The sequence below is a fragment of the Ambystoma mexicanum genome, chromosome 2q, assembly GCF_040938575.1.
Source record: "Ambystoma mexicanum isolate Mex_15411 chromosome 2q, UKY_AmexF1_1, whole genome shotgun sequence".
Taxonomy (NCBI): Eukaryota; Metazoa; Chordata; class Amphibia; order Caudata; family Ambystomatidae; genus Ambystoma; species Ambystoma mexicanum.
In genome coordinates this window covers 427,526,962-427,553,178 of record NC_090924.1, presented here as the reverse complement: position 1 = coordinate 427,553,178, position 26,217 = coordinate 427,526,962, and the positions used below count along the sequence as shown (strand labels likewise).

The 26,217-nt window shown below is 45.8% G+C and overlaps 1 protein-coding gene across 3 annotated transcripts in view; it reads right to left on the bottom strand.

Moving 5' to 3' along the window:
- Positions 1-26,217, bottom strand: part of CXXC1 (CXXC finger protein 1) — a 799,643-nt gene that overhangs the window by 492,265 nt on the left and 281,161 nt on the right. For 2 of the 3 annotated variants that reach the window (XM_069647456.1, XM_069647458.1), the window contains one exon: positions 7,637-7,795. In XM_069647456.1, the coding sequence (XP_069503557.1) occupies positions 7,637-7,795 (159 nt within the window). The remainder of the gene's footprint in view (positions 1-7,636; positions 7,796-26,217) is intronic. The other variant, XM_069647457.1, reaches the window with a different exon arrangement.

Below are 26,217 nucleotides of genomic sequence, written 5' to 3'. Positions count from 1 at the left end.
CATTCAAGATGGTGGCCGTACCTTTAAATTCTGACTCCTCTCCCAAACCGATGCGTTGTATCTGTACACATCGCTCCGGTTCGTGTGGAACTTCGTTGTTGGATATTTCCTCCTTGCCGACCATCCTTGCAGCTACCTTTTGCCTTCCTTGTGCCTACCTTCTGTGCTTTACATAATTTCTTCCCTTGTTACCTGTCTCTTGGTTCTTGCTACTTCTGCGAGCGTTTCTCTCCTCATCTGTTCTATAGCTCCGCCTCGCTTGTGCTTCTGTACTACACCTCCGCCGAATCATTTCAGTTTATTTGATTCGGCGTTTTCTGTCTTTCGTCTTCTCTACACTCTAATTTTTCATTTGCAGACTTACTGCACTCTGCAGGCATATTTCTACTTTCTGCTTATGGTTACCTACACACATTTCCTTATTTAGCACAGTTATTTACGGGCATTTCTCTCTGTTCTGTCTTCCTTTAAGATTTATTTATTGGTTTATTTGAGTTCCTGTATCTTTCCTCTGTGTGCTTCGCCCTACTGTCACCGCAGGGCTTAACTGACTCTCTCCACCGGAGTTGGAGGTCAACTACTTCAGCTATCAGCAGCAGCCAGACTTCAATTACTTGTGAACGGAATTCTCCACTCCTTATTAGAACCCATCTGGAAACAGGGTTTTTTCTGCCTTCGTGCTTTTTCCCTGATTTAGGTCTGGCCCCCTGGGGTTCCCTGCGGACAGGGTTCTATCTCTGCCGCGGTGGCCTCCGGAGGGGCTAGACCCTATTTGCACGAAAAGAAAGCCAAGACATCAAAGAACAAGACTCCTGTAAGGAGGAAGGACCGTAAGAAGACGGAGTTGAATCCGAAGGAATCTGCCACAGAAGATTCAGGTGAGGAGGGACGGGATAAGGCCTCCAATCTTGACAGCAGTAGTGAAAAGATGTCTTCGTACTGCTGAATGAGTGTCTAGGCAATAGTGTTTTGTAAAGGTGTGTACAGAACTCCAGGTTGCCGCTTTGCAAATAGACTCTAGAGGAACATTTGCAATGAATGTTATGTAAGGAAGCCCCAGTGCCTCGAGTAGAGTGTGCTCTAGGCTTGAAAGGCAGTTCTCTCTTGGCAAGAGTATAGCAGAGTGTGATGAAATTGAAACTCCACCTTGAGATGGCTGATTTAGAGACAAGATCCCTTTCTCTACCAGCTGCCACAAACAAAAAACTGGTTTGTCTTTCTAAGTGGTTTAGTTCTTTCCAGGTAATACAGGATTGCCTTGCGCACATCTAGTGTGTGTAGGCTTCTTTCCGCCACGTTAGTGGGTTTCTGGATGAAAGTCGGCAGTTCTATAGACTGGTTCATATGGAACTTGGAAATAAATGTGGGCGCAAATCGAGGATGAGTGTGCAGAACCACCTTATTTCTGAACTGTAACAAAAGGGTCTAGAACTGAAGGGCCTGTAGTTCACTGACTCTCCTTATTGAAGTCACTGCCACTAGGAAGACGGTGTTATAAGTAAGAGCTTTGAGACTCGCTTTATACATAGTCTCAAAAGGAGACCCCGTAAATCTAGTTAATACCACATTTAGTGCCCATCCGGGAGCCGAGTTACAAATGGGGGGATGAATGCTTTTAACCACTTCCATGAAAGCCTTAATAACTGGTATCTTCCACCACGACACATTCTGTTGGGCTGTAGTGTAGGCTGAGAGTGCAGCTAAGTGAACCTTCAGGGAATTAAAAATCAGGCATGAATCTAGTGAGTCAGGTACAACACAATATGGGTAGGTGAGCAGTCAATGGGATTGATGCTCTTGGAATTGCACCAGATGACAAAGCACTTCTATTTACTGGTGTAGCAATGTTGGGTGTTAGGTTTTCTTGCTTCTCTAAGTATGTCCATGCATCTCTGAAGAAGTTGGAGGTGCCCGAACTCTATGACCTCAGGAGCCAGGCCGCTAAATTCAGAGTTTGCAGGCATGGATGAAGTGTTTCCCCCTTGTCCTGAGATAGCATGTTGTATGGGCAAGGCAGTTTCATTGGAGGAGAGAGAGAGACATCTCCATCAGATGGGAGAACCAGGGTTGGCGAGCCCACATCAGGGCCACCAATATCATGTTGACTGGTTCCTGGTGCACCTTGTGCACGATCTTGTCGAGTAGGGGAGTCAGGGGAAAAGCGTAAACAAATTTCCCTGACCATGTTATCCAGAGACCGTTCCCCTTGGATCAGTTCTGAGGGTTCCTGGAGGCGTAATCTTGGCATTGTGTGTTCTCCAGAGTTGCGAACAGGTCGATCTCTGGGAAGCCCCATTCTGCGAAAACGTTGCAGACGATGTCTTCCTGTAGTCGCAATTCGGACTGTAAGGGCAGTAGTAAGCCTCTGCTGAGCATGTCCGCAGGAAGAATGAGTTCCCCTGGCAGGTTTTGAGACAACAGGAACATCTTGTGTTTGAGAATCCACTTCCAAATATTTTGGGACAGTTTGGATAGCCCTGGAGAGTGAGTACCCCCTTGCTTGTTCAGATAGTACATGGCTGTGGTGCTGTCTGTGAGGATCAGGACCGCTTTCCTCTACAACTGTGTCTGAAAAGCCTTCAGTGCTTTGAATACTGCCAACAGCTCCAACAGGTTTATGTGGTTAGACGCTACCGCTGGGGACCAAACGCTGTGCGCAGTCTGCTGAAACAGGTGAGCCCCTGTGAGAGATGCGTCCGTCGTGAGAGTGGCTTCTACTGTGGGGGTGGTGAAGGTTTTCCCTTGACCACCACTGCAGAGAGAGAACGAAGGCTGCCGAGACAACAATTAGATTGTCCCATTGTCCGCTGGCCTGACACCACCGGCTGTTGAGCCACTCTTCCATGGGATGCATGCGCAAACGTACGTGAGGAACCAAGTAAATGCAGGACGCCATCATTCCTAACAGTCGCATGGCCTTGCGTACCGTCACCTCTCGCCTGGCTATATACTGAAGGATCTGAAACAGCATGTTTTGCACACTCTCGTTGGAGGAGAAGACGAGGCTGTCTTCTGTCCGAATTAGGGCCCTAGAAACTGCTTGACTTGGCTGGGGTCTAGACTGGACTTCTCGTTTATGGAGAATCCTAGACTGAATAAAAGATCTATCGTCTTTTGGGCATTCACAGGCATGCTCCATAGGAATCCCCTGTTATGAGCCAGTCTTTGAGGTAAGGGTAAACTGGGATGGACTGCCTGCGCAGGTGTGCTGCTGCCACTGCAAGTACTTTTGTAAATACCCTTGGGACTGAGGCTATCCCGAAAGGGAAGGACCTTGAATTGGCAGTGCTTGTCCTCGATCATGAACCTTAGATATTTCCTGTGTGCTGGCAACATTGAAATATAAAAGTATGCATCCTTCATGCCCAATGTTGCCATGTAATCCCCCTGCATTAGCAGAGGAATTACTTCCTGCAGCGTAACCATACGAAACTTCTGAGGTTTGCGCATGGTGAGATCCTTTTTGGGTACAAGGAGGTACACTGAATAAATACCCTTGTTTACCTGTAGAAGAGGGACGACTTTGATGTCACCCTTTTCCTGCAGGATCTCGACATCTTGCAGCAGGATCCTCGGGTGTTCTGAGATCAAGGCGCCTAACACCAGAGGTCTGAATCGAGGTAGTCGGCTGAACTCGATGCAGTAACCGTGGGCGACGGTCTTGAGCACCCACTGGTCTGTTGTAATTCCCCCACATGCCTGCAGGAATGATGTTAGATTCCCCCCGACCAGGGAGGGGACCTGGATCTGAAAGTCATTTCTGACTGGAGGCCGGGAGATCTCTAGGGGTGGAATTACGACCCCTTCCTTTCCCATGGCTTTGTCATCTAGGTATATACGGGGTAGTGGAGGTAGACCTCTGACCTGAGGACCAATTGTTCCAGAACCATATTGGTTGTGAGGGGAGCGAGAGTAGGACTGCCCACGAAAAGAGCGTCGAGAACCTCCCCCTCTCTGTTGAAAGGCTCTTTGAGCAATTTGGTTCAAAGTCTTGTGTTCCTTTTTTGCTGTTTCCAGCGCCTCCTCCAACAGCCTTGCCGAACAAGTTTCAGTCCTCCACCAGCTTGTTGATTAAGGACACCTGGGTCTCTGGCTTGAACCCGGAGTTCTTCACCATGGGCTGTATTAGCAGGGTATCCTGGGCTAAAACGCTTCCTGCTGTCTCAGCAACGTCTAAAGTATTTTTGAGAATGTTGTGGTTCACCTGCTTACCCTCAGATACAATCGTAAGCAATGAGTACGCACAAGTTCAGGGACCTCCTGAAGGCCCTCCTGCAGCATGTTGCATCATCTGAGTAACTGGCCAACAGCGTAGTGTTGTTGGCTATGCGGGTGGAGTATGCTGCAGCAGTAGTAATCCTTTTTCCTGTGCGTACAACTCCTTATATTCTTTGTCAGGCAGTGCCTCGCTTGTGGACAAGGGGACCCCTCCGCTCTTCCTTGTCATGACCACCAGAGAATGCGGGGTGGCATGCCCCCTAATGTAGAGGGGGTCTGTAGGAGAAGGAAGCAAAAGCTTCTCCACCCGTGGATTAACAGCCCTAGTTTGCGAGGGTGTGAACAACGAAGGAGCAATGCGTCTTAATAGAATTAAGTAATGGGATAGGAGGCTTCTCCTTTAAAATATCTCTGCGTGGCAATTTGGAAGTGTTCGGCTGCTTTCTTTAAGATGGTGTTAAACACCATCTGGTCATAACAGCTGATGCCTGATGTAATGGGGGCAAGTGCAGACGGGTGGGGGGGACGGAGTCCAAACATAAGGTGTCAGGGTCCGGGGTATGCGACGTCTAAGGTGGGTCATCTACTGGCTGGTCGTCGTCCCCATCCCTGTGATCAGTAGGACCATCAGCAGGATCAGCAAAGGGATCATCATCCTGTAGATATGTGTCAATAGGAACCTCTTCATCAGTAAGGTCAAAAAACTATTCTTCATGAAGTGGTTCAGAAGTCCTCTGGAACTTAGCAATAGGAGTATAAGGGCGCTCTTCACGAGGCCTTTTAGGAGCAAACCTTTCTGAAAACTCTACAAACTTTTCCAGCCTGTTCATGCACCCCTCAAACTTCTCTGTGGTCCATAATGAGGAACCAGAGAGGAGGAAAGGGCTCTTCCTGATGATCTTCCTCCCTAGAACGTTGAGATTTCTCAATTAGAGTCTTAGATAAGGATAGAGGACTCCAAGAGTAATCTTTCTGCCCTTCCTGGCGTTTCGACGTGTCTTTCGACGTGTCCTTAGCCTAGTCCTTATATTTCACAGTTGAAACGATCTCGGCGATGTTCAGCATTACAGGGAGGTGTTTGGACTGTGTAGGCAGTTGCGCCGTAGATTGACGCAACCGGGGCCTTGAGCGGTGTCGGCGCTCTCTTCTGAGGCGTCTCAACGTCCATGTAGTTTTTGGTGCTGGCGCCCTTACTCTTAGACTGCCAGGGAGCATGCCGCAGTTGCAGGGAGGGCGGGTGCTGCTGAAATATCCGACGTACCCGTTGGCACCTTGGAACGCTTCGAATGGCCCGTTGAGGTGGAACCAGGGGTTGTGCACTTTCTGCGAGTTTTGTGTGTGTCCCTGTCACCGGAATGTACATTGCCCATAGCAGGACTTCTGCTGTGCCTAGCGGAGCTGGGGACAGACAAAGTGGAACGAAAGCTCTCCGATGTAAGGTCAATGGTGTCTGAAGTGGAGCCTTGGTCGTCGCTTATCTCATCACACTCGGCGGCAGGGGAGCTACCGTCGGCCTGCGTCATTGCGTAGGCTGCCCACCGCTTTACTCTATGCTCCTTAATAGTATTAGGACGTAGGAGGTTAAAGGCCTCACAGAACGCCTCGTCGTGATTAAGGGGAAGACACTTATTGCACCAACTGTGCTCGTCTTTCCATGGGAATTTTCCCTTACAGGAAGGGCAAAATCTAAAAATGGTGTCCTGTCCATACCTCAGGAATTTAAAAGCGACGACAGAACCAAAAGTGACAGAGGGGAGAAGGAAAGACATTCTTGAAAAGAATAGAAATCCCCAGACCCCACACTCCCTTACTGTATATGCCGGCCTGAAGGCCCGGCCACGCGGTCGGCAGTGCCGACCGGAGCACCAGCCGTTGAATTTCTGTGCTTAGCTGTCTTTAACAGTGGTTCAGGAATCAACTGTCAAGAAGGGGGCGATAATATAAATGCGACCGGAGGTCGGGAAATATAACAATATTGCTATTTGGTAAGAGCTCTGCATAAGGCGACCAGCTAGCTGGGCGAAAAAAAAACGATCTGAGGGACCTCGACGCGCGAGTGATTTTGGGTATACTACACGTCACGTTAGGGATAGTGTTATAGGCACGCCCATGTCGACGTCCCCTTTCGATCCTCGAAAGACAAGATGAAATACTGTGCGGTTACCACTAGATGTCGAGCTATATGCACAGCATGTGAATCTAAGCAGATAGAATCATCAGAAATGCTATTATGGTTGTAAATTTCAGTTTTATGATGTTTATGGATTTAGGTTGTAATGTTTATAAAATTAATAAACATGTAAATTTAAAAAATGTAAAAAAAGAAATGTCATTACGGTAAGTAATGCATGTCATGTGTACCAAGTAAAGCTCAAAGTACGTGGTCAATGGCCTAAATTTCAGAGTGGGATAAAATCCCGGCTTCAATGTTTAACCAAATTGGGTGATCCTGGACAAATAATTTGAATAATATTGTCTTACAGTGATTACTTACAAAATATACAAATCACTTAATTATATTTATCCTTAGGAAAACATGTTAACGCAAAATAATATCTTTGCGGCTTTATTTCAACATCGTGAATGGAAAACTATAAGTCCCAGAATACAACATAATGCAATTTCAAACATTTCCCGATTCTCACGACTGTAATTTTAGCACTTTAAGTCACACACTCAAATAATGTTTGTGGTAAGGTCATCTGGGTAAAGATCTTATCACACACACGTCCAGCTTGCTGTTGCATGATGTTTAGAGAATTTGCATAGCCACATAAAATCAACCCCTTTTTTGCATGTTAATTTAATAGTTGGATATAAATGAACATCTAAAATGTGCTTTATTTTGTTAATTGAATTGTCATGGTAGCAGACAGATTTGGTAGGTAAATGGAGGGTGTGGAGGGCCATTTATTTTGAAATGTCCCATCATTGTGCCAACTTACTAAAAGACGAAGAAAACACTGCCAACAAAGAAATGTTTTAAAGCAGTAATTACGATATCATGTGAAAATACCTTGCCTCATATGTATGTTGTCCTGCTGATGACAGCTATGAAGGTCAGGAGGTCTATTTAACAGTGGCCCAAGTGTGGAGTGGTTGGCTGCAGTTATTAAACTGCTGCCCATCAGCAGGGCATTGGTTGAAACAAAACAAAGACAAGTGTGAAAAACTGCCGCCCATGAGCCTAAAAAACAGCCATTGCATTTTCTCCAGCAACAGGACACTCCCGAGGAGGCAGCAGCTAGGAAAAATCTCCCGGGCCGTTCTAAAACATGTCGCAGTTGTCAGTACTGTGGAGCCCGGGCAGGAGGGGGAAGGCTTGGGGGTGCAAGCTACCCCCGCCGTCGGGACGCTACTGCAAACGATTTTCCTTGACTTGTACTTCTTTCAGAGGCAACAAAGCATCGGCACTCACCCGCGCCCGTACTTGACACTGTCTCAGGCGGCACTTCTGCCGTATCTTGTTCGGGCCCCCAAACTTTTTCATGTCCCGGCAGAAGTCACATTGGCCGCAGTCCTCCGTACGGCTGCAGGACTCGCACTCGCCACACATTCGAGCTGAACGCTTTATCTGCTGAGGAAACAGCATGAAAGGGAATAACAGTTTAGGATTCAAAGGGCCCCAGCTGTAGTGTCAAAACACAGCTCACAGAAGAGAATTTAAGAGGACAAGTAGGCTAGCAGTGCATCATAAAAAGAAGCAAGAATTTTGTGTTAAGGCTCACCAAGACACTGCATATTATTTTCAACATACATAAACAATCCGAATACTGCATGCAGCGCCCAGCAATCAAACATGGCAAATTGTTGCGTCCGTGCACACACTAAAAATGTCTTATCCTCAGTTCGCAGACTAAAGAGGATCTCACATCCAATTTTGTTTCAGTTGTAATCAAAGTCCACGGGTTACCCATGACCAGAATACAGTTTTGAAGACATTGCGAATAGCCCCCGATGAATGTGCGGCATGTATTCTACGGGAACAGAAACATGACATGTTGGGCTGTTTTGCACATATTGATTTGTGTTTGCCTCAATTTAGCCTAAGAAGTAGGCACGCTTGTATTCTTTCCGATTGGTAATGAGGGACTCACACTTGGAGGACTTGACTGATTTATTAACTGATTGTTGTAGGATTGATGGAGCATTTATTTTTGGGCTGTAGTATTTTTCACGTTTAAATGCGAGTGGTTATGTTTAATGATTCACGGGTGAATAGGACTGCTTTAGAGATTTATTTCTAGTAATTGAACCACAGGTAGCTGCTGGATAAAATCCCAACACCCCCTCCCGTCGCCACATCCATCCCATCTTAACTTTCCATGTCAATAGTTTTGGATTAATGGCAGTGATTACAGTGGCGTCAAAAAAGATAACAAAAAGAGGTAAAGGAGGGAAGAAGTAACAGCTGAAACCAACATTCTTTTCCTGTGTGTGGTGGAGGGGCGGCCGAAATTACTTATAGAATTTCTTTTGTGACTAAGTGGTTGACTATGGTCACATGTGATCTTAGTCCTAATCATGGCTCCCCACTTGTTTAGATGTTGTGCCCTGGAACAAACACTTAATCTTGCTATACACTTTAGTTCTCTTATTTGCCAAAAATGTGAACAATTAGAAATGGCCAGAATGATTTAAAAACCAGGAAGGTCACCATACAAGACCCTGACCTAGCATAATATTAAAAATAGATACATTACGATTTAAAGCAGAGTTGCATCCTGCACGAAGCAGTGCAGTTGTGTGTATTCCACTGAGAAAACAATACCCCTTGGTGTGCATGGTGTATTCATGTCAAACAGCTTGCTGGCGCATGCTGCCAATAAAATCACATTACCATACAGCAGCATTTATAAATAACTTCTGTTTTCAGAAGTGTTGCATTGCCAATCGCAGAATTTCTTTACTCATTGGTATAGGCCACTGGGGCACAAGAAAAGGCCATCAAGCGTAGGTCACCTTCAGGCACTTTCCAGTAATAAATGTGTGACTTGCGTGAGTCAACCAGCTTTTCAGAGGTATTGGCCTGTTGAGAAGTGTAGCATTTTCTCTAGAGACCTACAAGCCTCTACTTCTTGGGAAGGGAGGTAGTCTTGCGACTAAGATGGTGGTTATGGTTTCAGATTACCTGGTTTGAAACCGGACTCCCATACTTGACCTTACTGAGCAACACTGGGGAAATCCCACCTTCCTGCACCCAGGCTCACTTACCTGACACAAGTAGCCTTTAGAAAATGGCTTCCATAACAAACACAAGAAACAAAGTAGAATTAATAGACCACTGTTGCTTTATCTTAGAACCAACACAGTTTCTGATAATTCGTTGCAGTGAACATTTGATGTTTGATTATAGCCAATGTGCTTTATTCTGTGCTCCAATGTAGACTTTATGGTTCGGCCTACTGGCACAAAGCACCAAACAAATGTGTCCTGCTTCTAGTTCTGGCTCTCGCACTTGACCACAGAGCATGATTCTAGGCAAATCCTTTTACCTTCTTATGACCAAAGTCCCTTGTTGTCTGGCACCACTGTGACATTTAGGCATGAGCTAAATACCAGTAAAGTACTAACAAAAAATGAATCATAAAATCGCACCTGGTACAGCAAAATAAATGAATCTAGTAGGTTCTTTAATTGTACCATACTCTTTACACATTAAATGTACTAAATATACGGGTGGATGTGGTCACATATTGTGAGAGAAACCTAAGCTCGGGATGAATCAGTTGGTGTTTGAGCTTGATGGCAGTGTGGGTAACTCTGCTTGGGACTCCTCGCATGTACCAGTTTCCTGTAACTCCTTGAAATAACAAGAAAGAAGAAATTATGCTTACCTGTGAACATTTGAGGCTGCCATCCACCAGCACCAACTGACACAATCAGAACATTCAGTCAGGCTCCAATCTCACAACATTCCACATGACATCACTGATCCATGTAAAACAGGGATCTTCAACCTGCAGCTCTCCAGGTGTTCTGGACTACCACTACTATCATTCCCCATCATTGAATGATTATTTTGGATGGTGCTGATAAGGGTTAAAGGCCGGAACACCCGGAGAGCCAAAAGTTGTAGAACCCAGATGTAAAGCATCTGCATCACTGCAGCTCTCACACCACAGCACACATCCTCACCTCTTCAAGATCTGGAAAAAAGTACAATACTGACAAGTCGTATTATTCATCTATGTCCAGCACTTGCATTACTCTCCCTCATACGTGAAAAGAGCTGCACAACAGAGAAGAACTCAAACAGGTACGAAAATATATAACACCACAATGTGCCCAAATTCATTCTGCTTACAGAACTGCTGTTCACATTCTTGTTAATCCAATAGTACCCTCAATGATGTGCTTAGTACTGATATTACCATAGTCTATATTGTGAAGTGTCCTTAGAGACCGTGAACCATTAACTACAGTGTTTTTTTTCATTGCCATGGAACAGACACCCAAGTCAGCGCAGGAGATAAAGAAATAAGAGCACACAGGTCGAGATCTCTGGTAGATGGAGAAGGCTGAACATTTCTGAGCAAGAGAAGCAGACTAGCAGTGTTTTCTACAGAAAGAAAAGCGCCGAGGCGCAGGATCGACCTTATGGAGCCAGCACGATAAACGAGGGCAAGAGACCAGTCCCAGTATTACACATGTGCCAAGCCTGCACACCGGAGGGAAGTGTTGGCAGTGGCAGACCGGTAAAATAGACCCACGGCAGGGAACATCACACATGCAGTCAATGTATGGTGAGAAGCAGAACATGAAACGCAGAGTCCAGAGGGGAGTCATGTAAGAGGATAAGGGGCAGAAAGACATAAGGAAGGAACAGAAAAAGGTCCAGACACAGCAACGTGTGCCTGTTCGGAAAGTTTTTCTTTTGGAATATTTCTTCATTGACTTCAATGGAGTGCCCCAGCATATCTGCTTTCTGTCTGCATCATAACTGATTTTGGGGTGAGGGAGAACATTTAAGCTTACCTGCTTCACTAATTTCGCTTAGGGTGTACTTGTCAGTCCTTATATCTACCAGTGGGGGGGGGGGGATTAGATTATTTTTCTTTTTCTGGTTTTACACTGTAGCAGAGGCCACTTTCAGTGAAGTGCTACAGAGACACTGTGTACCCTTTTCTTTTCTCCAAGTAGCACCCCAGTTACTTTTGTGATGTGCACATAACAGGCTCAGGGCAGTGTACCGATTTGTGAACTTTTTCCCTAGTGTACAGCTGGGTGCCTTTATTTTTTCTTACAATGCTTTTCCGAGTACCATTTATGTTATGATTTATATGGCGTACCGCTGCCATTTGGTATGTCTCAAGGCGCTCACGTGGCTCTGTAAGAAAAGTGGTTGGGGTTGGGTAGAGGGGGAAGAGGGACAGAATAGCGGTTGTGCTCTTCTGTTGATGCTTGCAGAACCAGGAGAAACTGGCGTCTGTGCGTGTGAGCTTTCTGTGTGTGCTTTGTTGTGCGCACTGGGCTTGTGTTTGAAGGGGTAGCTGTCCAGTATCAGGGTGGTTTGCAACTATTTGGTTTTGTGGTGTGGTTTGTGAGATTTATGGTGCGTTTTGCTGGTACTTTTTGGGAGTGTGTAGTATGAGAGGAGGGTGTGGAAAAGAGGAGGGGGTGGTTAGTTTCTGTTAGGCTCTGTGTATGTGGTGGTTTTATTGTTGGTTGTTTAATCCGTATTATCCCGGGTTTGCTTTGTGCCAGAGAATATCCTGGTTTTCAGTTGTTTTCTGAAAGTTAGGTGGTCTTCCGTCGTTCTTATTTTCTTCGGTAGAGAGTTCAAATAGGAGAATGCCGTTCTCCAAATTTCCTTTTCATGTAGTGTTTAGTTTCTATTTGGACGTCGTTCCTTGATCTTGAGTTTCTTTCTGGTAGATAACGGTTGATTTTGCTTGGAGAAATTCAGCTCATTGTCCGTGTAGTGATTTGTGGGCGATGCAGAGGGCTTTAAAGCGGATGCATTTCTTTACTGGTAGCCAGTGCAGATTTCTCAGGGCTGATGTGATGTGGTCTGTTCTATTTAGTCTAGGGACGAATTCTTGCTGCAGTATTTTGGATGCCTTGTAGTTCCTTTGTGAGGCGTGTTAGGCAAGATCGTATGCAGTACCCTTTGGGTGCACTACAACAACCACCCTGACGACCTGGCAATAGGAACCCAACCTTTGGTATAAGCTTGTACTACATGCGCGCACCCTGAGTGAAGTACCTTGAGGAAAGTACCTCTTTGCCCGCTGTGCTTTCTGGAGCCTGTCCGACGCTGCGACGCTGTGACTGAAGTGCAAACCTTTTCAAAGCCTTTTGTAACGCCCACAGGAGGGCAGGACTTGTACCTTCACGCTCAAAAGCGTGCTCGCCGGCGCACCTGCACGCGCGCACCCTGAGCAAAGTACCTTGAGGAAAGTACCGCTTTGCCCGCTGTGCTTTCTGGATCCTGTCCGACGCTGTGACTGAAGTGACTGAAGGTATTGAAGTTTGTCCACTCCAGCTCACGCAACTACGTCGCTATATTTAGCAAACTAAGGACTGATAATTTTCTGTTTGTTTTGTTTGTAGTGCAAACTTTTTCAAAGTCTTTTGTAATGCCCACAGGAGGGCTGGATTTGTACCTCCACGCTCAAAAGCGTGCTCGCCCGCACACCTCGCACGCGCACCCGGAGCGAAGTACCTTGAGGAAAGTACCGCTTTCCCGCTTCGCCTAGCGCAGCAGAGCGTAGCAATTCACCTTGGTAGAGCATAGTTGCTCGTATTGTTTTTATATGAGTTTCATTCTAGTCTGTATTAAGATAGTACATACGCTGTAATCGCTATATACATTTGCCCAGTGCTTTTACCACAAAGTTTGTGATGTTTAATCATCTACATAAGGTTGTACTACACAGGTTGGTAGCGTATTGAGCAGCCAGGCTTATCTCAAGAGGGGTCAATGTGAGCTGTAGGGGAGTTGCACAGAGATTCACAGTGACAAGTATTCACACTTACACAAAAAGTTTCTTGAATAAACAATTATTAATTTATTTATCATTCAGTTAGAATAAGCCTTCTTCAGAAGAGGGCAATATAACAGTAGCACTCAAATACACTTCAAAAATACACACTCTTAATATTTCTAAATCATTAAGTACCCTTTTGGGATGGCCCACAGGCACTACCTACACCCTCAGGTGACTTCAATAGTTGCTGGGGACATTAATATATCACTGTTGCATTTCAGATTTAAGAGTTTGTCAAAAAGAAAGGTTATAATGACAACAAGAGATCTCACAAATATTTCTCAAAGCAGGTAAGTACTTTTGTAAACCCCCCCAATGCAAAGTTAGTTAACCCTTTCCTGGAAGGAAGACCAAACACAAACAGAGGGAAGAAGAGTCATTCAGGGAGCCAGGCTAAGCCAAAGTCTATTTGGACAAAAGTGTAGGTGAAACTGAAGCACTTCTCAGAGGTAGGTAAAAGTCTTGCACAATGTTGGAAAAATTTTGTGGAATCGAAGAAGTAGGGCCACAAGCTGTTTAGGCTTGTGAAGTAAAGAAGCTGTCAACAACTCTACAGAGCAACCACGACAAGTCTCACCAACAGAGAACAGGTGTAGTTACACAACAAGAGGTAATTTCTCTTAGACTGTACAGTACCTTTAGGTTGAAGAAAAGTGCAGCAGATGGGATCAAGTTCCTGTGGAGCTCTGCATAACCTGGTTTTCCTGTGCCTCAGTCGTGGGGACAAGAGGGAGGACTTCTGCACTGGAATGGGACGGTCACCGACCGCAACCGGCAATCTCCTAACAAGTGGCACTTCAGTGTTTCAGCTCCTCGCGTCGACCGCAAATAGCAACACTGCGATTGAGGGAGGACGTCTAGAGGACTCCTACACTGCAACAAGACAGTCGGCGACAGAAAAGGGCCAACTTCTAGTCAGTAGCAGTTCATGGTTTCAGCTCCTTGCGTCTCAGCAAACAACATCACTGCAGTTCCTGGCTGTCGAGATGGGCTTTCCTTGCATCTGGGGTCCAGCACTCTTTTGAGGTAGCTCAGGCTCGGTCAGTCCTGCTTCCTGGGAGTACGGAGGACCTTCCTGGAACTCTTGGCCTACTTAAAAGCAATGCACACGATCTGGTGTACCTCTCCCTGGCTCTTCGGTTCCAGCAGCAGCAGTGGAAATACAACCAGCTTTGAGAGGATGTCCAGACAGGCTTACTTTGGAGTTGATTAGTCCCACCAACTCAAGGGGAGAAGTCGTCCTTGCAGGGCTTCTCTAGTCGAGGCGAATTCAGAGCTTCAGCACAGCAGGAGGGCTTCACCGAGCAAACTAACGGTCCAGGAGTTGCAGCAGTTGTCCCTTCCAAGTTCTTCTTCAGATTGCTTCGTCCAGTGGTCGACTCTGCCTTCCAAGCCAAAAAGCCTCGCCTTTTATGCAGGTTTCTCCCATTAATTCCAGATTAGCTGCCAGTCACCCAGCATGGTGGCTGTCCTTGCCGGACAGCCAGCCGGCCAATCACCTAAGGGTGCATTCCTGTCTCCTAGGAGACTAAGGACAGGGGTTTCGGGCACCTCCCTCACTTCCTGCCCCTGCCAGACATAGTGGAGCCAGAGGCGGGCTTCACTCGTGAACCCCGCCAAAGACCAACCGAACAAAGGGGCCAAACCTGGTTTGGCATGCACAGTAAATATCAAGAAGGACCTTTCCACAAAGAAATGGCAAAAAAAGAAGACTGGGGCCATTTTAACAAAAATGGCACACTTGAGTGCTTTGCTGCAGCTACGAAAGCAGTCTGCGGTAAAAGCACACCACAGTAGTTAAAAGTAAATCACTGCCACCAGCCATTCATTGAGGAAAGGGTAACATAAAAATGTTACATGAGAAACTAGACAAAGGGGATACTAAGTAACCCTTCCAGCACCCCATTGTAAGATAGTGTGTGCTGGTTCTAAAAAGTTAAAATGCAAGTAAAGTCAATTTCACTTTACTGGTCTTGGAAACAGTAGTTATCCAAGAGAAAGGTATTTAAACCTTTGAGAAATCTGAAAGATTTCCCTGTGCCACTGCACTGAAGGTGCTGTGTGGTACAATGTAAAAGATGATGCCTGTGGAGTTTGTCAGACTCTACAACCAAAAGAAACAGTGTTCAAATCATAGAAAAAAATACATGATAGAGTGGGAAAAAAGGGTCTCACTCTCTCCAGGTAAAAAAATGAAAGTCCTCAAAATCTAGCAAAGGTGCTGGGGGTCTCTCTGGTAGAGAGGAATTAGCACATTTCTGAGAATTCTCCCTAAAACCATGTTAAAATCATTGGCCGGAAAAACCATGGCAGAGACATGGGGCCTCATTACGAGTCTGGCAGTGAGAAACAGCAATTACCAGCATGCCACTACTAGCGTGTCCGTGTTGCACTGCGCCCATAATGAACAGGAGATCAGGAGTCCCCATGCACGTGCATACCGGCTTGCCTGTAAGGTCCATACCGCCCCCAATAGCGGCATTATTGAATGCGCAGAGACCTCCACCGGCATCGCAGAATCCGCTAACGGCACTGTTCACACCGGCATCACTAATACCGGTACCGGTATTACAGCCACCGGAAGCAACGTCATCGTGCCGGAACGGGAAATGCGCTGCTGGCCATCTTTGAAAATACAATCCATTGCCATCCACTACAGACAGGACCTGTTCCAGAGAACACACTACCCTGCCTGCCACATCATGTCCAAGCAACCAGAAAAGGTACCCCTCGCCTGCGAAAACCCAGGTTCAGTAATTATGAAATGAACATGCTAGCAGATACACTCGTCGAGCATTCCGACGTAGTGTTTTGCGCTGACCTGCACTGTGCAGTACAAATCAGGGAAAAAAAACACATGGGAGGAGGTGGTTAGGAAAGTTTCTACCGTGGAGACAACCACACGCTGCGTGAAGGACTGTAGGAAGAGATGGGATGACCGGCGGCTGCGAGTGAGAAACATCCTGTCCGCCAACCGCAGCCAGGGGCAGGCCACAGGTGGCAGACCTGCCTCACCCATGAAGTTGGCAAGGTGGGAGGAGATGTGCAGCTCCGTCATGGATATGGAGGCAATTGAAGGGGTTGGCCATGCGGAGACGGGAGTCTCATCATCGGACGATGATGTTGAGTAACCCTTTGTGCTATACAGAAATCAACACACACACCTGTTGTCACAAGTACACAGTTGAACTTCAAATGGGAAGTAGATGGGAGGAAATACATGGCCCATCAGACCCACCTACACACATCCCTAAACCAAACACAACAGCACGGCCATGACAACACACACGCAATGCCAAAGCCACAAACAAAATGGCACTAGAAATAAAGTTAAAAACAGGGCTCAGGATTGCTCAACTCACCTGCAGAGTCACGGTGGCAAATGTTATGCATGGAAGAACGCAGAGGCACGAGGCCAGGCGAGCATGCTAGGACCACCAATCCGGGCAGGGGGGCGGGATGGGAGGCGGGTTGGAGGTGGAGAACGGGAAGTGGGATCGGGGAAGGCATTGAGGGCGCAATCAGGGGGTTGAGGAACCTGGCACTAGAAATAAAGTATGCATGGTGCAAGTCTATGGCAGTCTATGCTATGGAAAGGAAGGTAGAGTGGCAGGGGCTTTCTGGAGTAGAGTAATTGCTCTACACCCCACCCATGCCACACTTATAGTTTTTGTTGGTGTCTGTTGACTGCTGGCTTCACTGGGTTCCCTTCCGGACACCTGCTGACACTTTCTGGTGCCGCCTCTGTTGGAGCCTACCTTTGCGTTGGGGCCCTTCGTCGAAGGGGCTGCCGGGCAGAGGGTTGCCCTGGGAAGGTCACTTAAGAGGAGTGGACTGGCCAATTACAGTCCATGGGCGGGCTGGGAGGTGGGAAGAGGGAGGCAGGGAAGACGGAAGAGCAGGGGAGAAAGGGGCTGCAAAGGCCGTTGTGTGGCGGCATCAGACAGGGAGATGGGCTCAAACGGAGGCCCAGGAGCCTTTTTAGTTTAATTACCTCACCTGCAGCTCCTCGTGGCGAATGGCGTGCAGGGATGAACGCTGAGGCACGAGGCTAGGCGAGCATGCTAGGAGGACCAATCTGGGCAGGGAGGTGGGTTGGAGGTGAAGAACGGGAAGTGGGATCGGGGAAGGCATTGAGGGCGCAATCAGGGGGTTGGGGAACCTGGCACTAGAAATAAAGTTAAAAACAGGGCCAGGAGGGCTCAACTCACCTGCAGCGCCATGGTGGCAAAATGAACTTTTAAATGCTTGTAGGGGGATACACAGCAGATAACTCCACCTCCAGGGAATAGGCAGAATAGAAAAACTTAACTGCCACTGCAAACCACTTCTCAATCCACTTAACTTCCGCCGAGGATAAGTGGATATTCTCCTAGTGTCAGCCTAATGACGGGGGTCGCCTGCTGGCTTGTTAGGCCACTCCCCCTTGACGAGCCCCAGCTTAATGGGCTACAGGCACCCCTGCCAGGCAGCCCTTTGTAGAGATCCTCATCCTCTCCCCTCTGGGGAGAGGGTCCGGATGTCTGCATTTCTTTACCAACGGCTTTCATGGCAGGGGCCAGCTCTTCGTCTTTTCAGCCTTAATGGTGGCGCTGCCCCTCGTCAGGCATCATGCCTTTTGTCTCGGGAGGATAGCTCAGAGGCAACGTGCTTGCCTTGGAAGCAAGACGACACAGAGCACTACAGGTTTGAACCCCGGGTCCGCGCCCAGAAACCTCTGGGTATTAAGCTCATCATAAATAACCCATCATATCATATCATATCATATATCATATATATCAATGGTGAGGCCGCTGGAAGCAGAGGCCCCTCTTCCCAAAGCCTGAAGCTCCATTCGAATGAGCGGTAGCTTCAGTCTTTAGAACAAAAAGGTCTCTGCTTCCAGCGGCCACACCTTTTCTCTGGTAATGGTGGCAGCGGCCCACGGGCCACTCTTGATTGAAGGGGTGCCTTGCAGTTGCCAGCACCACCATTATAGATTAAAGGCATTTTTTCTGAAGCATGACGCTCTCGCACATGAGCTCGGGCTTCAGGCTTTAGAAAAAAGGTTCTCTAGCGGCCGGGGCTTCCAGGGGACATTAATGAGCACTGGCAGGGACCCCGCCTCAGAAATATTTCTGAGCCTGCCAGGGCTCGGCCCCCTAAAGCCCCAGCCCACTTAAAGCCCCGTCTAGGTTGCCTCTACCTGTCCCCTTCCCCATGCTCCTGTTATACCTTTGTATCACTTCCCCATTCTCCCAGAATGTCTCTAGGAGTGTCACTCACCCATCATTCCAAAATGCCTTCAGCTGTGCCACTCCCCCATAAAGCCAGGATTCCACTGTCTGTTCTCGGCTCCAGGCTTCCAAACATCCTCTATCTGGTACCCCCATGCTCGCAGGCCCTTCCCCCATACTCACAGGGTGCCTCCACCTTTGCCCCTCCCCCCATGGGAGTCCTTCTCAGGATGCTTGTGAACGTCTGCCATGGCCTCCTTTCTAAGATGTGACTGTGCAGATCCTGAGCTCCTTACCTGCCCTGCCCCTCGGCCATGGCCTCTCAGGGTGTCTGGCATTGACCATCTGTTTCCTGCGTGTGCCCCTCGGTTATAAGTGGACACCTTCTCGAGATGTCTGCCTATACACACTTCACTTTCCTGTCTGTGCCCAGCCACCACAGCGTCCTTCTCTGGATGTCCGACTATTTCGAGTGCCTTGTCTAGTCCTGCCCCATGGCACCCCCTCCCCAGTATGTCTGTCTGTACACCTCATTGTCTTTTCTCTGCCCGTCCCTCGCGGCGTCCTTCTGTGGATGCCGACGTTGCCTCTAGTGAGTTCCCTGTCTGTGCGCCACCCGTGGCATCCATCTATGGATGTGTGTCCGTGTACAGGCATACTCCTAGTGTGTTCCCTGCACGTGCCCCTCCCACCAAGCGTCTGTCTCTGGAAGTCTACCTGTGCCTCCAGTGAGTTCCCCGTCTACAGCCCTCCACCATGGCCTCCCCAGTATGTCTGTCTGTGCCCTTCCCTCGTGCCCCCCTCAGTATGCCCCTGCCTGCACGTTGCTCACGGATCCTGCACAACCCATAGTGACGCACAGCACCTTTTGTGCAGTGCTACTGAAGTTCCTTGGACTTCTCTTAATGTTTAAATACATTCTCTTGGCTGAACTATTGTTCCGAAAAATAGTAAAATGACTTTTGTCTTACGTACCTTTTCTTTTGTGGGTCCAGCACACACCACCCTATGTAGAGTGCTGGGGGGTTACATAGTAACTCCTTATCCCAATTCTCATGTTACCTTTTGTCACACTAACTTGAATGGTTGGTGGCAGTGGTTTCTTTTTTTAATACCTTTGTGCTATGTATCTGCAGGCTGATTTCTCAGCGGCAGTACAGCACCCAAGGGTGACCATTTTCCCAAAATGGCCCCAGTCTTCTTTTTTCGCCATTTCTTGTCAATTAGTTCCTTCTGGAATTCTGTTGTTTAAACCAGGTTTGAGTCCTTTGTGCATTTTGCCTTTTGGCGGGCTTCAGCCCTGAAGCCCAGCCAGGCTCCAGTGTGTCTGGAAAGGCAGGGAGTGAGTGAGGGTCCCAACACTTCCCTGTCCTTTGTCTCTAAGTGTGCCTGAGTGAAACCAGTTCTGAAGGCCGGCCGGCCGTCTGAGAGGACAGCCACCCCCCTGGGTGATTGACAGCCCTATGGTTGTGAATGAATTGGAACTTGCTTAAAAAGGTGAGGTTTTTGGGACTAGATGCAGAGTCGACCATTGGAGGACAACATCCCACTAAGGAGATGTGAAGAGAAGCCAGCAGCACCCTCTTGGACCACAAAGTGTCCGGTGAAGCCCTGCAGCTGTGCTGACTCTGTTTTTGTTTCAACTGGGAACACCGGCAAGGGTCGACTTCCTCCCTTGGGCTGGAGGGACCAACTAGCCTCGAAACAGGCTTCATTTTGGCGCAACCCCCAACTTGTGTGACTTTACAAAGCTGCAGAGTCCCACTGTCTACAGACCTTTGACCATCATCGAGTGCACTGTCTACGGAAGTGCGATCCGGCCAAAACTTTGTGGGGATCCAGAGGACCCTACAGAAGCAGGAAATCATAGTCCCCTAGTCCTGGGCCAAGGGATCAAGTAACTTTCAACCTGAGCTGTTTATCGTTCTTTGGCGCGACAAAAAGTCACCAAAACCACAAAAGGCTGCTGGATCCAGGAGAATAGAGTGCTGCCGCAGTAGCCCGTCAGATATCCTCCCTTTCGTCACCACGACCAAAGACCAGGAACAAGGGTCTGCTACACTGCAACAGGAAGGCATCCAGCTGGAACCAATTATTCAATTCTCAAGTACTGTGGGGCTTCAGGTACATCTACCTTTTGACATTTGTAGTGCATCCTAGCTTGGGGAGTACTATTTTAAACCCTTTTGAGTTAACCTCGACTCACCTGAACTGGCCTCCCAGCTTGTGCTTCTTCAAGGTGGCTCCTCCTGAGCTTCTGTGATGGCTCTACTGAACTACTGTCTATTTTAAAACATTTTCTAAGAGTGCATCAGAACTTTGAACTGGCCCATTGACTTTGACTATCCTGGCTCCCTAAATGCTCCTCTTCTGAACCTATTGGCTTTCGTAGTGCTTGGTCCCTCACAGATTTTAATTGCTGAACACTTATTGCTCGGATAAAAGACTGCCTACATCTCTCTGGGAGAATCTAACTGTTTTACTACTTATGAAGTATGTTCTGACCTGACTAACTTTTCCCTCCTTGAAACTCAATATCGTAATGATCACAATTAAGTGCCAATACTGACATCAAATGACATCAATCAGTGTGCTAGAACATGTTCAGCATAAGAAAAGTTTACTCACCTACTTTATTGCTCTTGTTGAACTGAATCCTAACTTTTGATTTAATGTCACTATTAGTTACTGCTTTTTAAAGATTGTCCAATTATCCTTGGTATATGTAAATACATATGTATACTATAACTTCAAGTGTATAAGAGTTTACTTGGATACCTGTATTTACGAATTTCATTTTACAGCTATACAGCTCACATTACCCCTCTTAAAATAAGCCTGGCTGCCCAGTCACTCTACCAACTTGTGTAGTACAGGCATATATTAAAAGGTGGGTTACCTAATACCACGAGATAAGTCTTGTAAAGTCCCACACCAGTTGGATTCTACAAATTCTTACCCAACACCCCCTCATCTCCTACTCTTACCATGGAGCATCTTCTATCCTTAGCACACTGGCTCTTGTCACCGCTCGCATCCTCCCGCCCCCCCCCCCTTGCACCACATAGTAAAGCTCTTCTGGACTGTGTACCCACTTGTTCATTGTTTGCACCCATTTCTCTGGAATACCAACCCCCCCCCCCCCCACGAGGCGAGGTTTCCTTTCCAACGTGCACACTCATGATGATACTTGGCTTTCCTTTCTGTACCTGCTGCTCTTATACCTTACGTACCTTAAACACTGGATTGAAATTTGCAGCCGTGCGCTATACTTCATATTTGACCTACCTGTGACCAATGGATTGACACTTGCAGCCCAGAGCTGTACCTTTATTGACCTACCTGTTACCACTGATGCTTGCAGCATGCCAATTGCTGCACTTTACCTACATACTTGATGTAGCCCCCTGCAACACTGGGTGAGGCTTTCCATTGTTGCATTTTACCTACTTGTACCTGCACACTCGATGGAGCCCACTGCGCAATAGGGTGAGGCTTTCCCAAATTGTGCACCCACTCCAATGTCGTTTTTAATTTCCAGCGTTTGCTGGGTTTGAACCTGCTTCACTTGCATTTAATGTAGCTTTCTCCTTCCTCCGGCCTGAGCATTACACCTTCCTCCCCGTCCTGCACTTCCCCCTCCTCCCCCAACCACCTAATTTCTGTTACTGCACTTGCATGCTCTGAATTGTCTCACAACCTAGTAGGAAAATGAATCAAATATTCCAATACTTTCTCTGCGCTTGATACTAATATTCACAAGCTACTTGTTCACACTATACAAATATGCAGACAGCGCAAAAGATAATAGTCCACACTGTATGTTCAATCTGATGTTATCTTTATGTTGAAATTATATGGTTCGTGAACTTAATCACCAATAGCCGACACGTGTTTCGACTGTTGTGGTCGTTCTCAAGGCTATATTGATACAATTCGCCACATTCAAATGCACATAAACGCATTGACATAGCCGTTTTAAACAGAATTATGTATGCACACGATTCACAATAAAAATAAAAACATCATATTTCATGTTATCAAAAAAATGTGTTTGGTATAAAAACATACCACACAGGTTGAAGTAGGTTTCGAGAGATGCAAGCATCCATGGAAATTTAGAATAAAGAAAAGAACCAAATGTTTAATTGACAATCTAATACACATTATCATACCTTATGGATAATATGAATTAGAAGCTAGATGCATTCAAGATCTGTTTGCAATGTCATGTGAACACACCAGTTGACCACCCGTTACTCTCCTTCCTTAAAATAGCCAAACATTCACCCATGTGAAAAAGTCCTTACTATTCCACCCAATTGTGCTCCTGTAGTCAGGTGTCTTAAAGTATTGAATAAGCTTACCCTTGTTGCGTATTGTTTTCTTGACATCTATATAAATAAATGTGATAATGATGTACAATGATTAAATAGACCATGTGATTACCCAATATGTGTGCGCACTATATGGATAAATGCCCACTTGATAGTAATGCCAGAATAACAAAACAAAATTCGTGGTATCTTCTTCTAAGTCTCTGGGATAGTTCCCCGTGACCGGAAAAGTTTGACAGGACACTTATAAGTAAAACTATTAAATTGTGTTTGTCCATACTGTGGGAATTATATTGTTTAGGAACTACCTTTTCCTGGGTTCAAATCCCTCGTTCCTCTGCCTCTTGATTGTGTCTGCTCGCGCTAGACGCAATATTGTGTTATGCTATATTTCGCGGCAAATCCGCAGCCGCGTCGTCCGTTCGGCGCGATGACGTCATGCGCATGATTGCGCGCGACGTCACCACGCCACGAACGCAGCGCCACTTGTGCCGGCTGCCATGTTGGGTCCAGGCTAGTACCCTTAAAGAATCTTCCTAGGGATAACCTCCCTACACAAATATGCATGAGTTTGCCTATGTCAATGTCACATGCTGATAAAATTATATTACCTATTTTACGATTGTTAGAATTATAAATTTAAATAAAGACTTCATTGAATTGATCCTGCGCTGTAAGGCATATACTGGTCTAGTATATTGCATGCCACTATACTGTTAACCCATTATATGAATGCATCCTGTTGTACTAAAAAGAATTTTCTATGCCTTGTACACTAAACAGGTGATCAACATGGCATGTCACAGGCCATTTGGCTAATTATGTGTACCTAAATAAATCACAAATTCTTTATAAATTTACAAAAAAACCTACATCTCGTGGTCTGAATTTAAACCATGTTCCGTGGACCTCAAAAGACAAATTGTTTTGGCTTCCATTCTACGTAGTAACAATTGGGTGTCCCCACCCCTCTTTCCCTTTTTGACTTTCATCAGCCCCAAAAATCTTACATCCTGTACATTATCCATTTGGTGTTATGTTTGCCAATGTATGGCAAAAGGTGTTTTTGGTTCTATGTTCCTTAAACTTAGCAAGTGTTCTCTGATGCGTATCCTTAGCTGCCTGATAGTACGCCACACATAATATTTACCACAAACGCATTTAAGTAAACAACAGAACATGTTTTGCAATCGATATGGTCATCTATATTGATTGTATTCCCAAACTGATCCTTGAAAATGTTGCATTTGTCCCATGCATATTGACATTGATTGAAATGCCCACACTTGTGAAAACCACCATCACTCTTAAGCCATCTTGAACCTTCTGGTTTAGGAGTAACATCCAAAAAGGATGGACACAATTTCTTCCTGATGGTGGGTGCCTTAGTAAAGATGAATTTGGGCCTGTCTGTAAGAAAAGGTAGCAGATCTTTATCCAGTTTGAGGATATCCCAATGCTTACTTGTCAGACAATACAATGCCCTACTGTCTCCAGTAAATTGTGTGATAATGGCAATGGGCTGTGTTTGCAAATTATCCTTCCTCTTGTTGTAAACCAGATCTCTTTATTTGGTATGCATATATTTGTTAGCTGCTTGATTGACACATGCATGACTGTAATCCCTTTCAAGGAACCTTCTCTTGAGTAAGACACATTCTTGCTCAAAATCACCATCTCTGCTGCAGTTTCTACGAGCTCTGTAAAATTCACCTGCAGGAATGTTATTTATGGTGCCTCGCTGATGGCAGCTATCTGAATGCAAAACTGAATTCACCTCAGTGGGTTTACGAGAAGTTGAAGTATGTATTCGATTATCAGAAATGAATATGTGCAGATCTAGAAAAGCAATCTGTGATGGACTGGCATGTCCCGTAAATTGAATTCCAAATTCATTGATGTTAGCATGTTTTACAAAATCTTCAAAATAATTTAGTGTACCTTCCCACACTACTAGGATGTCGTCTATGAATCTCTTCCATCCAATAATATTGTTCATGAAGCCATTCTGTCTGTACATATGTTGCTCTTCATATTGCGCCATGAAGAGATTTGCTAATGAAGGCGCAAATTTGGCGCCCATTGCTACTCCTCTCTCCTGCACGAAGTACTGATCATTGAATAAACATACATTATTTTTAAGCGCAAATAGCAGGAATTCTTTCAACATGTCAACATGCTTCCAATAAGAAGCTGAACAGTTCCTAAAAGTAAATTCCAACGCTTTTAATGCCCGATCATGTCCAATGCTGGTGTATAGTGCCATCACATCTAAAGTTGCAAGTAAATATTGTGATTGCCATTCAACAGAGTCTAGAAACTATCCCAGAGACTTGGAAGAAGATACAACAAATTTTGTTTTGTTATTCTGGCAGTACTATCGGGTGGGCATTTATCCATATAGTGCGCTCACATATTGGGTAATCACATGGTCTATTTAATTATTGTACATCATTATCACATTTATTTATATAGATGTCAAGAAAACAATACGCGACAAGGGTAAGCTTATTCAATACTTTTAGACACCTGACTACGGGAGCACAATTGGGTGGAATAGTAAGGACTTTTTCACATGGGTGAATGTTTGGATAATTTAAGGAAAGAGAGTAACGGGTGGTCAACTGGCGTGGTCACATGACATTGCAAACAGATCTTGAATGCATCTAGCTTCTAATTCATCATATTATCCATAAGGTATGATAATGTGTATTAGATTGTCAATTAAACATTTGGTTCTTTTCTTTATTCTAAATTTCCATGGATGCTTGCATCTCTCGAAACCTACTTCAACCTGTGTGGTATGTTTTTATTTCAAACACATTTTTTTGATAACATGAAATATAATGTTTTGTTTATTTTTATTGTGAATCGTGTGCATACATAATTCTGTTTAAAACGGCGAGGTCAAAGCGTTTATGTGCATTTGAATGTGGCAAATTGTATCAATATAGCCTTGAGAACGACCACAACGGTCGAAACACGTGTCGGCTATTGGTGATTAAGTTCACGAACCATATAATTTCAACATAAAGATAACATCAGATTGAACACACAGTGTGGAGTATTATCTTTTGGGCTGTCTGCATATTGATTTGTATAGTGTGAACAAGTAGCTTGTGAATATTAGTATCAAGCGCGGAGAAAGTATTGCAATATTTGATTCATTTTCACTACAGTGTGAACCCATGTGGAGGGTTCTCAGATTGAGAGACTCCCGCTGCTGATGTTGAACTTGTGCTAATTTTGCTAATAGGTTGGTGAATAGCGCACGGATTCGAGAATAAATCCACAGTAATTTTAAGGTTCAACCTAGTAGGAACATTGTTTTGTTTTTCTTCTTCCCTGTATATCCCCCTGCCTTGTCTTGATACGCCTTGAAAGATCATTTTGCTGTATAGGCGCATTATAAATACCCAATAAATAAATAAAATAAAATGTGGTCACTAAATA